Source organism: Tachysurus vachellii, chromosome 12, assembly GCF_030014155.1.
Source record: "Tachysurus vachellii isolate PV-2020 chromosome 12, HZAU_Pvac_v1, whole genome shotgun sequence".
In the NCBI taxonomy this organism is placed as follows: domain Eukaryota; kingdom Metazoa; phylum Chordata; class Actinopteri; order Siluriformes; family Bagridae; genus Tachysurus; species Tachysurus vachellii.
Window position 1 is genome coordinate 12,221,557 of NC_083471.1, and position 13,419 is coordinate 12,234,975.

General features: G+C 38.0%; 1 protein-coding gene across 9 annotated transcripts in view; it reads right to left on the reverse strand.

Moving 5' to 3' along the window:
- trpm3 (transient receptor potential cation channel, subfamily M, member 3) overlaps positions 1–13,419 on the reverse strand; it is a 138,875-nt gene that overhangs the window by 9,786 nt on the left and 115,670 nt on the right. For 2 of the 9 annotated variants that reach the window (XM_060882876.1, XM_060882878.1), the window contains exons 13-20: positions 8,425–8,460; positions 8,101–8,241; positions 7,084–7,113; positions 5,794–6,086; positions 5,279–5,507; positions 4,375–4,578; positions 2,700–2,840; positions 868–996 (exon numbers count right to left, since the gene is read on the reverse strand). In XM_060882876.1, the coding sequence (XP_060738859.1) occupies positions 868–996; positions 2,700–2,840; positions 4,375–4,578; positions 5,279–5,507; positions 5,794–6,086; positions 7,084–7,113; positions 8,101–8,241; positions 8,425–8,460 (1,203 nt within the window). The remainder of the gene's footprint in view (positions 1–867; positions 997–2,699; positions 2,841–4,374; positions 4,579–5,278; positions 5,508–5,793; positions 6,087–7,083; positions 7,114–8,100; positions 8,242–8,424; positions 8,461–13,419) is intronic. The other 7 variants (XM_060882881.1, XM_060882880.1, XM_060882884.1 and 4 more) reach the window with 4 other exon arrangements.

Consider the following 13,419-nt stretch of genomic DNA (forward strand, 5'->3'; position numbering starts at 1 on the left):
AGGCGAATCATTTGGCAGCAATGCATTTCATAAAATGATGCAGACACAGACCAGCAGGTGTTCACATCAACCATTAGAATAGTGATTTTGACTGTTATATGATTGTTGGCATCAGGCTGGTTTGAGTATTTCAGAAACTGCTCATCTGCTGGGATTTTTACGCACAGCAGTTGCTAGAGTTTATGCAAAATTGTTTGGAAAACAACAACAACAAAAAAACATCAGTTCTGTTGGTGGAATTTTTACATTAATGACAGATGTTAAAGGAAAATGGCCAGACTGGTTCAAGACAATAAGAAAGATACAGTAATTATTTAAAATTGTGGTAAACTGTGCAAATTATTAGAAACCTCAGAGCAACATCTCAGAGCAACAGTTTCTGAAATAGTCAAACCAGCCCGTTTGACATGAACATGGCCTGAAGCTCTTATTTTGTATCTGCATTATGGTACCTGCATTGTGCTGCTGCCATATGAGTGGCTGATTAGAAAATTGCACGAATGTGTAGGTGTAATGGAGTTCCTAATTGTGCACAGTGAATGACTTATCCTCCGATAGTATGTAAGCATGTGAAAAACATGATTAATACATAATTTACTGTTGATGATCCTGTCTATCTATAATGAATTAAGTTTGGATATTTGGTTGACTTAAGTGTAGCAAAATAAAAATTTATATTGTATATATTATATTTATATTTTTATTTAACAAAAATGACATTTTAATATAATTTGAACAATAAAGAAAAATGTACATTTGGAATGCGATATTCAGCAAGCATGTACGTGTAATGATCAGGTGCCCACATTGTTTCAGCCAGAGTATATAAACAAATAGTCAATTGTCTTATCCAGACTTGTACCTCACCTCCCTCATCTTCTCAATGCCATTGGTGAAAATGTAGGCAATCACGATCCATTCTTGAGGAGAAGGCCAGAGGTCCATTTTTACAAGTACAATGTAGTTGAAGAGCATTAGGTAACCCACATAGGCCATCTGGGCAAAAAAAAAAAAAAAAAAACAGATCACAGAGATTTTTACATACATTTTTTATGTCTAAGACTCATATGTTTAAGTGAACACTGCTTCTCCTATTCGCCTACATAGGACTTAGCACAGCGCTTGTGATAAATAACTGTGTTTACAAGTAATTAAACTACATACAACTGCCATGTTCTTTAACACATTTACATGTAATAATACATGTTTATTACATTTACATTTATGGCATTTGAACGATGCCATTATTCAAAGTGACACCATTGAATTACCACTGCTTATTAGTTACTATGTTATTTTTGTAAGCATATAGTTACTGCCTGCAACTCTCCTGTCTCCACCAGCTCCCTTTACCACATCTTTGGATGGAAAGGAATCACCTTAGAAGTAATGCTGACCAGATATTGTTTGGCTGGTGGATCTCAGCACAAAAGTGTTGCTGATTTAGTACATACATACAATATTTTCTGTCATTCTGATGTTTGATGTGAACATTAACTGAAGCTCTTAAGCTATATCTGCTTATGTATTGTTCTGCTGCCAAATGATTGGCTTTATGAGAATTGCATTTTGGTGACTTATTCATTGGGTGGCACAATCATGTAGGTGGCGCAGTTCATGTCTCTAGAAATGTATGACTAACTCAAGGCTAGCTAACAGCAAAGCATTTCTCCTGCTATGTTTCACACTACAGCTAAGTTATTTACACTTTTTCTTTCTTTTCTATTTCTCCCTCTTTACAGACGCAGGCAAACCTACAGTCACGATGCCGATTAATTTGATGCTTTGTTCGAAACACACTGTGAAATCACCCACATCTGCCCTTGGGGTGTTTTTCACACTGAGAAAAACACACTACATAAGGAGAAGACATAGATTTTCAGAGAGATGGTAATGCAGATGATTAAAAATAGGTCCAGTACATTTCAAATGTAAAAACAAAAAAAGCTCCAGCTGAGTCTACTGTTTGTTAAAAAAAGAAAAACTTTTCCAGTCAAGTTTCCATAATCTCTGCAAAATTCAGAGCCTGGTGTTGTGGAGTCAGACATTTCAGATACTAGTAGGTTTGAGGTTTCAGTGTAGAATTTCTTGTAAAGAAGAAGCCAGCCTCTAGCATATCATCTGGCTAGAACATGTTCCAGAATGGCGTATACATATAGTATAGTACAAAGACTGTGTGTATGTCCACTGATCAGCCATAACATTAAAATCTGCCTATATCCACCATCCTTACACAGCAAGCTGTCATGCACTGTGTGTTTTAGCACACAAAGACATGCCATTTTGGAGATGCTCTGACCCAGTTACCTAGCCATCACAATTTGGCTTTTTTCAAAATCATTTAAATCCTAATGCTCGCCCATTTTTCTGACTTACAATACATAACCTTCCAGATCTGACTAGTCTGCTTTTTTATAAATGCAATTACCGTGACAACCCCTCTGTTTAAATAAATCTATATTACTAGTAAGAAATAATTTAGTAGACTCAGTATTTTAACTTAGCTGGTGAGTTATTTTGCTTTAATGGCTCCTACAGAACAATTGTGGTGGATCGGCACAGATCTTTGTGTTCCCATTCCCATGAAGTCTCATTCTAATCAAATTACTAAACTGTCTTAGAAGCAAAACCGTGACTCTTCAGGTCTCTAGTCTACAATGAAAATGTCAGCTTAACAAAACTAGAAATTTATCTCTCACCGTGTGGAACCAGAACTTGACAATGGGAGCGTTGTAAAACTCATAGATCTTGCGGCCCAATGGGATTAGGCGATGGCGGTTCTGGGCCTCCTCCACTTCCTTCTTCCGAGACACTTCTGAGCTCACATTTCCCAACATAGCCTGAAACAAAAAAAAAACAGCAAGGCAAGAAAGGGGACATGTTTTATATAAAGCAAGTAAGAAAAAAGTTCTTATCACTTAGAATTGTGTAAGGCAGTTATAGAAAAACTGCCAATCAATTCTGAGCACTCAGGCAGGTGGCACATGTGGCAGCTTGATGATATTGCTGTAAAATGGTGGAAAAATGGAAGAAAGAAGATAGAACTTGAAGTTGAATAAATTAAGGCAAATTCCATGTGCCAGAGAAACACATTATTAAGCCAAGAGTGGTGACTTACATGGATGGATAACATGGAACGCTCTTACATGTATCTCAATTGTATTGCAACCCTTTAATGGTTTCATTATTGAACCTGTCATCTTAGACATTTATTGCATATAATAGTCTAGAGCCCTCCCAGGCTCTCCATTAATTCTTATATCTAAACACCAAGGGAAAAACACACACAAACAAAAAAACAAACAAAAAAAAACAAAACCCTAGACTAGTACATTTAAATAATCTGAGCATTTAAACATGAGAGTTTTCTATCACATCAGTAGAAAACTCTTTCAGAGGCATTTAATTTGCAATACAATTGTTGCCATAATCTTATAAATCTGTTGTAGATTCATAGTAGCAAGCAGAAATATGAACTGCAGAGCAGAGTTCAACAATGTCAGTGATGCAGATATACAACAGGGTAAAAAAAGTACTTTGAGTAACATCTAGCTACAGCCACCTATACGAAACCATGTGTTGGTTAAAGCAAGAAGTGTCTGAATATTTAAGAAAATGAAAGTTTGATCACTGAATAATGTGTTAATTTTGGTGCATGTAAGTATGGAAAACCAAGTTACATGCTACCATGATAAAGGAGCAATTTGCAGTTTTTTTCCACCTAAACTGTGGCTTCATATCATCAGCTGAAGCTAAATACTACTGAGTCAAGAGACAGTCATATACTGTACATATACTGTGTCTGTACTTAATTTCTTATGGTTTATTTGGGATGACTTGTTCCTTAAATGCAATCATGACAAGAAGGAGATCAGATGTGCAGCTGTGTGAATGAAGAAAAAAGAAAGAGTGCTTTTCATACAGAAGCTTGCACAAAAGGGTTTTTGGGTATGAAGGCACCAAACAGAATGCAATAAAGGGCGCAATCGAACAGCATGCACAGAAATGTCAGGACTGTGTTAATGGGAGAAGAACAGGCAGCGATCTTTCACAGTACCGTACTTCAGACGAGACCGTCGCTAAAAGGAAGAGACAAAGAAAAGACAAAGACAGAAACACCAAGAGACAAGAAGATAGACAAATAGGCACACAGAGACACGCTACAACTCCACGACCACACATCTTTGCTAGGACAACGAGGAAAAGGGGAGAAGCAGTGGCAAAAGAAAGGGTTTGGACATTAAAGATTGGAAAAATAAGAAAACAAAGAATTTAAGGCCAAATTTTTGGGGCAGGATTTTCTTTAGGAGCATAATGTTGAGTGTGTGTGCTGGACTAAAGGCTAAAGAACGGAGCTAAGGTGGATGCTCTCACCACGGAGTTGTACTGCGCCTCACAGTATGCTCTTACGGTGAACTCCATGTCCTCCTCTTCCTTGTCCTTGGCTGGCTTGTCAGCCTCGTCCGAATCCTTCTCCTGCAGGTAGGCCTCCTGCTCCTGAGGCATGTATGACATCTCATCTTTGTTCTTAAACTCCAAACTCAGGATGGAGGGAGGCAGTAGTAGGCCCAAGATCACCTGAAGAAGTGAAAGCACACACCATATGCGGTAAGCCATCTGTGCATCTCGAGCATGTGATACATTTACAAGGAATCCTTAATCCCTTTAGGCTGGTATTTTAAGGTAGTACCAAAATTCCTCAATTCTTCAGACAACACTACAGTATATAGGTAAACCCAGAGCTCAGGCAAGCTCAAAAACTTTCAAGTATAATAAGCACCTGCACATTTTATGGTACTCCACTGTGTAACAATTTTTTTGTGCAGTGAAAAAACAGATGAAAAAAGCCTTAATCCTTGTGCTGACAAATGAATGTTTAGATGATTTGAGTCATGGTGTGTTTGTTTTCTACTTAGTTGACACTGCAAGATGACTAGCTAGTGTTCTCTATTCTTGAGAATGAAACAAACAGTTTATCAATATAAAATGACATGGCAACAGAAAAGCCTGTACTGAATTTAAATGCAGTATCAATAGAAGAGAAAAGAAAACATTTGGTGGTAAAATGTTTTCAGTGTGCACCATACAAGATGTGTTACATGAATATAATTGCTACTTAACAGTATTATTTAAAAGTTTTAATTAACTACAAAACTAAACTACAAAAAGTTATTTGTTACCATCAAAATAACCATTACTCTTGAAGTGATGTCAATTTTCAATTGACTTTTGAAAAAGGTCTCTGAACATTTTATAAAAATTTACTGTAAAGTACAACCTTGAGGCCGGAGTTTTTGCGCATACGAAGCCGCCCCATCCACATGTCAGTGAGTAACATCTGGCTGCAGGTATGGGCAATAAAGTCGCGATGCTTGGCGGCTACAGCCAGCTGCAAACAGGTGGCATTGCTCCAGTTTTTCAACTCGTAGGTAAGTAGCTTCATGGCCATCTGCTCATCTTGCTTGTAGGACTGGTCAAGGAGCTCCACCGCCAGCTGGCCAAACTCCCTATGAGCATTGACATGACATAGAAGAAAGGTGGATGAGAGACAAGGTGACAGATAAAAGCATGTCTACACACATCTTTTCAAACACAGAGACCAAGGTGTAGATTAAATGAGAAATGGATTAGAAATTGACATGTTACTGTCATAGACAAAGTCAGACAACAGAAAGACTTTAAGAAAACAAGAAATAAAGCTGTGTTACTGATACATAAAGCTGACCACAATCTTAAAAAGGTACAAAGAACCAATAAACCATATGATCTGCTAATGCAAAGCCACTGTGGCACCTGGAGTTATGGTTGAGTTCCTGAGAGATGTCATCCACCATGTCATTCTCAGAAGCTTCGTGAGCCATTGCTTTGCACAGCTTGCATGCCACCAAGGCCTTGGCCATGGCCTCCTCGCCATGCTGCCAGAAGAATAGTGCCATTTTCTGCCTCTTCATCAGCACTGCCCACACCATCAGCTCATGGAAGGGGAATGGGAAGTGGTTGATTTCAGGGTCATCTAGATCAATGTCAACCTCCTCCTCTCTTTTCCTTGTTGTTTTCTGCCGCCCTCGACGGATTGGCATGTCATCCTGTCTCAGCAAGGAATTTTAGACAATGTATCATATTGTATTATATATTATATTTAAGAACTTGGAACTTAAAGCTGACACTAAATAGAAATCATTTTTAGAATAATCATTGACAGTTAAATAGAGAGTTGCTGCTGAGCAACAGCCAAAATCAATTACATAGTAAAAGAGAACTGGGATGAAAATGTCATTTACCGTTTTCACCAATACAACATACACAAGCAAAATAAAACAGATTTTAGTTTTGTGAATGTTTGTGAGGACAGTTTTGTGTTATTGGGTTGTGTATTAAAGGTAACTTTATGATGTTGATCTAGTCTCTTGTGGCTTCATTAATTCACCCAATCACTCATCAACACCTACAGTACTAAAATACAACATAATAATATGTGCTGGTTCAAGTATTAGTTAGTTTTCAGTGACTAATGAGAAAATTTATAACTGAGACAATTCATACAACAATAAATATAATACCCTAGAATTCTTTTTTAAATTTTATTTAAAATTGTTATTGTTCTTATTCATATATAATTTTATTACTGTCTTTTTTCAATTTTAAATTGTATGTTCCTTTTACGCTGCAATTTTTTTACATTTAAAAAAAATTATGTTATTTAACTCTTCAGGCTGCATCTTAAATATTTGACTTTAAGACAGTGGACAAGATGCTATTGAAATCCCAGATTCTGCTCAAGCAACATCTGTCGATTTGGGAGGCATAAACTGCATAAGTAATATAAGCAACCTGAATGGTGCATACAGAAAATCTTCTTAACCAGGTGTGTAACCGATCTCTGAATACATGTAATTTTTCCTGTGTAAACATTGGTATAACTTGGGACATATGTTGCAAACTCTGAATACAGCCCCCTAATTTTAAAGATATTATGACGAAACATTGTCATTGCTTGGATTGGTCATTTTGAAATATTAATACTGTATATGTCTTGCAGCCTGGCCAACATCAGAGGTAGGTCTATAAAAATCACACACTCACCTCCATTCCAAGTAGCTTCAGGGCCTTTGGCTGTAAATAAAGGTAACAAAAAATAACAGATAAGAACAGCATAAAATGCTTTCTACACACTTAAATATTACAACCCTGACATGTACTTAAACACTTTCTTTGCCTTGCCCTCTCTTAGAGACACTAGGGAAGTCCTGAGAACAGGTGTGTCGGTGTGTGAGGGATGAAGTTAGGTGTATCTGTTAAGCAGTGGATTTATGGACAATGATCAGATGAGCTAGAAATCTGGAGCAGCTCTCCCACTCCACTGCATATCCTTCCCATCTATTTTAGGCTTTACCTTCTGCACAGTTTACGCATTTATGCTGGATTGGTGATTGTAGGACAAAGTGTTCTCATTCTGATCCTAATTCTTCTTATCTGATCCTAATGCAGAGTACATCTATAAACACTGCTGTATAAACAGGTAAAGCGTCTCCATAACACTGCGGCTGTGGATCAATGACAAGTTTTTTCTTCTCCATGTGAATCTCACCTTCTTTAATCCCAGTGGTTTAGAGTTTTTACTTAAAATTTATTAAGCATTACATTTACTGCCTTGGGAGAGGCATGTCATTTAGGTCTAATCAGCAGAATTATACAATACAACGATTCTAGTGTCACAGACATTTAAACATTTCCCAGACAATTTTTCCATATTTCATTCCCCTGTCTATTTCCATCCACTAGCCAGCTCTCCCCTATCATACAACAGCTACCAACTGGGGAGAGTAAAGGCTAACACGTGCCTCCTATGAGACAAAAAAACAGCCAACTGCATCTCTTTAAACTGCTACCCATGGTTTGTCATTGGTCAGCGTACCATCCTCTGAGGACTCTCCACTTTTCCACATCCATTATCTCACAGGATTGGCCTATGATTGTCACTGTGATTCACTGGCTGAATCCACCAAGAAAACATGGTTAATGTTTGACGTCTCGGCTCCCAGCTACAGATAGGCAAGGCGCTATAAAACGACATATTTTTTTGACAATTAAGCCACCTACCCTCTTAGGCCCAAACAAGTTGTGATAGAGCGTTCGGAATCTTTTCCGTGTGTAGTTGCATCGATAGGCTCCGCCCATTAGGTATTCAATGACTAATCCAATGTCAATCAGGCTGATGCGATAGTCAGGTGGCAGGTTGCCCTTGAGGGGAAAGACAGTAATTATAGTGTTACTTGTGCATACTCTTGACAAATTTTGGCTAAAAAGTGGGAAATTTCAGAATTTGCACTTTCACACTACGCACACACATTCTCACAAACAGACATACACAGACACTGACGTTACACTAAAAGGACTATGAAGAGAAGTGACTGGCTGATTCACCTTGAGGTAGATCCAACTGAACCCTGGATATTCTTGCTTGGAAAGAACACACAAGGAAAGTGAGACAAGATTGCTCGAGAGGGATTCGGAAACGTAAAAACGCTAAAACATTGCTATGCCAATAAAACAATACTCACCTAAAATACACAAAACACAAAAAAATCCCAACTAATACACACTAAACTACAAAACAAAGACCTCAATTAAGGACAAACTGAAGCACTAAAAGCACAAATGTTGTGTTTAGTAGCAGCTTGCTAAAGATGTCACACTAACACAGCAATCTTAAGATCACAGTGGTGCATGATTTAATTGACTATAACACATCTGGAATCTTAATCTCATAGTTCTAAAAGAGATATACTTCAAACAAGATCTAGCAATCAAGAAAGAAGGAACAGGTAACCGGGCCTGTTTGACATTAAGATCAATTACTTCCATCAGTTGAGCTAATATAAAAGACACCTACATCCAAAACTTTCTGTTTAATTATGATTTTCAATAGTTTTCTCAATAGAGTTCTCTAGCTGTGCCCTAAACACACCTTCTGGTCATTGTTTGTACCTTTTTCTTCTAATAAGTCTTATTATTATTTGTTTCTTCTAATTATTCTCATCATTATTAGTCAGTGTATTTAAATATATCCAAAATTATAGTGCCCTACAAAAGAGACTCTGCACTTACATCCTAGTGGCTTTACTACTGCTAGAGTTATTGGATAAGGAAGCTACAACATTATTTCTCATGAACTCACATTTCTGTTGCCCTATTTTGTTATTTAGGAGAGAAATTTCTGGGGGATTGTTGGAGTTTCTTATTCCACACTCACTTTGTTTCAAGTATAATGTTAGTTAAAAATTACATTAATGACATCATGGCTCCTTAAGAAAGTTTTGAGTGGGCCAATTTTATTGAAATCCTGAACTATAGCTACCAATTTTGCCTCTACATGATTAGTTAAGGTGGAAAGTGTGCTAGGAAACCTGCTGAGCAGGGATAGATACCACTTCCTGTTCTGCAGTGGTATGAGGACATTATTCATGAGGTCATTATTCATACATCCTAGGCTAATTTAGGGGTGATGGATTTGTTACTTGAAATTGAGTCTATTTTATTATGCCAGCTCAGTGCCATACTATTGGCCTTTGGTATCCTTGATCCGCTGTCAAAATATGACAATCAAACTTTACTGCTGGTTTTCAAGAACATTAATGGGGAGATACACTATATTGCAAATGTTTTAGGAAACCCCTCCAAATCATTGATTTCAGGTGTTCCATTAACTTCCATGTCCAGAGATGTATAAAATCAATCACCTACTGTAGGCATGCATACAACTTCTACAAACATCTGTGAAAGAATGGGTCACTCTCAGGAGCTCAGTGAATTCAAGCATGGTACCATGATTGGTTGCCACCTGTGCAATAAGTCCATTCATTAAATTTCTACTACTAAATATTCCATGGACAAGGTATTACAAGGACACGGTTAGAGTATTATAACAAAGTGGAAGCAATTGGGAACAACAGCAACTCAGCCATGAAGTGGTAGGCCACATAAACTCACAGAGTAGGGTTAACGCATTCTGAAGTGCACAGTGCAAAGAAGTCACCAACTTTCGTGTGGCCTTCAGATTAGCTCAAGGACAGTGCATAGAAAGCATCATGGAATGGGTTTCATGCCGAACAGCTACATCCAAGCCTTACATCAAGTGCAATGCAAAGCATCGGATGCAGTGGACATGTGTTCTCTGGCTGACAATCCGATGGACAAGTCTGGGTTTTGCGGTTGCCAGGAGTACAGTACTTGCCTGATTAAATTGTGCCAACTGTAAAATTTGGTGGAGGGACATTCTGGTATAGGGTTGTTTTTTCAGGGGTTGGGCTTAGCCCCTTAGTTTCAGTGAAAGGTACTATTAATGCTTCAGCATACCAAGACATTTTGACAATTTCATGCTCGCAACTTTGTGGGAACAGTTTGGGGATGGTCCCTCCCTGTTTCAACATGACTGTGCACCAGTGCACAAAACAAGGTCCATAAAGAAGGGATGAGCGAGTTTAGTGTGTAGGAACTTGACTGGCCTTCACAGAGTCCTGACCTCAACCCGATAGAACACCTTTGGTATGAATTAGAGAGGAGACAGCAGGGGAATGATACAGCTAGAGGAATATTCAAAACATACTGCTTGTGGAAAGCCTTCCCAGAAGAGTTAAAGCTGTAAAGTTGTAGCTGCAAAGAGTGGGCCAATAACATATTAAACCCTACAGATTAATGGGATGTCATTAAAGTTCATGTGCATTATATGCATTACAGCAATATATGTAAATATGTCTGGCTTTAAAGCAGTGCATTCCACAGAGACAGCCCTTTTGGATGTCTCTGAGAAACTACATGCTGCTAGATCAGCCAAACTGTCATCTGTCCTTATCCTCCTTGACCTTTCAGCAGTGTTTGATATGGTCAACCACAGGACTCTCTTGTCTACCCTCAGGAGTCTTGGGATTTGCGGATCAGCTTGGGAATGGTTTGCTTCCTACCTGGAAGGATGCTCATATCAGGTAACATGGAGGGGAGTGACATCTGCTCCATGCAGACTCTCCACTGGTGTCCCACAAGGCTCAGTACTTGGTCCTCTTCTTTTCTTCCTGTATACGCACTCTCTTGGTGAAGTTATTTTCTCACATGGGTTCTCTTACCACTGCTATGCTGATGATACACAACTTATCTTCTCTTTCCCACCCTCAGGTACCACAGCATCTGCTCGGATCTCAGCATATCTGTCAGAAATATCATCATGGATGACTGCTCATCAGTTAAAGCTCAATCCTAGCAAAACTGAACTGCTGTTCATCCCAGGTGATTCATCCCCAGGTCAGGACCTTGCTATATCACTGCACAACGATCTGATCTCCCCTTCAGCCACAGCTCACAACTTTGGGGTAACCATGGATAATCAACTGTCCTTTTAATCTCATGTTGCTAATGTGACTCGCTCATGTCGGTTTCTTCTCTACAACATTAGAAGAATTCGGCCATTTTTGTCCACACAGGCTGCTCAGGTACTTGTTTAGTTTGTTGTCATTTCAAGACTGGACTACTGCAACTCACTGCTGGCAGGTCTACCTATGAACGCAATTCATCCTCTGAAAATGATCCAAAATGCAGCTGCACAGTTTATTTTCAACCTGCCTATGTACTTGCATACCACCCCACTGCTGCGATCCCTCCACTGGCTTCCGGTAGCTGCATGCATCAGATTCAAAACACTGATGCTGGCCTACAAAGCCAAAAATGGACCAGCTCCCTCTTACCTCAAAGCCCTCATCACTCATTGCACTGCACCCCGCACCCTCCAATCTACCAGCACTGCTTGACTGGTTCCACCATCTCTCAGGGTAAGAGGCAAGTATACTACAAGACTCTTTTCCAGACAGCTGAGTCACTGGCCATTTTCTAACTAGCACTTCTTTCCCTATTTTCTTTTGCATTTATATATATATATATATATATATATATATACTGCTATAAGGACAGTTGATTATTGAATACAATAATGTTGTGTCACTAGGTTACATACCATGAGTTTAAAACAAAGTTCAAAGTTACAATGAAAAAGTTTCAAAGCTTTATATATATATATATATATATATATATATATATATATATATATATATATATATATATATATATATATATATATATAAAGCTTTGAAACTTTTTCATTGTAACTTTGAACTTTGTTTTAAACTCATGGTATGTAACCTAGTGACACAACATTATTGTATTCAATAATAGAGATTTAAGGGCCTCTGCCAAATGCTGTAAATGTAAGACTAAACGTAAATGTCTCTACAGTCTTAACCTGAATGTATCAACATGCTTATACTCACAACTCTGTCTCTACTTTCTCAAAAACTCTGACTGTTAAAGGTTCTGCTTCTGGACTCAGCGCCGTCATAAACTCCGATCTAAATGTTTCCCTTCATCAGTCTCAGATTTTAATGCCACAGTGTCAGCCTTAGACCCAGCCCACATTACCATGACAAAATTTGGCCACTCACACACTAGTGTTTTCAGTATGCTTCCCAAAAATGTTCCCATCCACAATGAAATCAGAAAATTGTATGCTGATGTCTTTACAGCTTGCATTTACAGCGCATTTGATGTATGGCCCATGATCTTTAACTAATTTTTGTTTTAGAATAAACATACTTGCTTGTATGTTAGGGATGTAATTGAAAGAAACACAATGGATTCTAAATTGATACAAATCAAAAGAAAGCTTGCAAATATAAGACTGGTGGTGTGCATCTAAATGAGATCTTGCAGGACAAAACAAACATGCTTTTTATTTAGATATGAAGCCTGCAAGCCAAACAAAGGCAGAGCTAGGCAGTGCATTCATTCAGAAGGTTCATTCATTCCTCCTTAGTAAATGTCTGGTTTAAATTAGTGTACTACTAGGAAATAGAATCAACTAAATTTGTTGGAATATATTTCAGGTCAGTTACTAACAAAAATAATAACTGTGTAAGCAGGAATTATACAACAACCTACATCTCTAGTTGAGACCAATTATAAACTGAAGAGGTGGCAGTGCTGAATGTTCAACCTTTGGTGGTAGGGTTTATATTTATTTTTGGGGAAAGAATGAGTTAAATCTGAATAAAGATACAAATAATTGGAATGGTAACAGACAAGAATACATATACACAATGCCACTGCATTGAATTATACCTCTATGATTTATTATACAAGGCAGTCAAACATGGAATTATGAAGATCAAATTATGTCAGATTTTTTTTTAAAAGCTATACATTTTTTGCTCATGTGTATGTGTGTTCATTAAAATGAGTAACAAAAGATGTTTGCAAATTTACTAATGTTGGTGTGGACTAGGCCTTGTACTAACTCTTCATCCCTTACAACAAATAGATTCCCACTCAGATTATCACATTAGCAACCAAAGACAAATAACCATGTGGTAAGTCAAA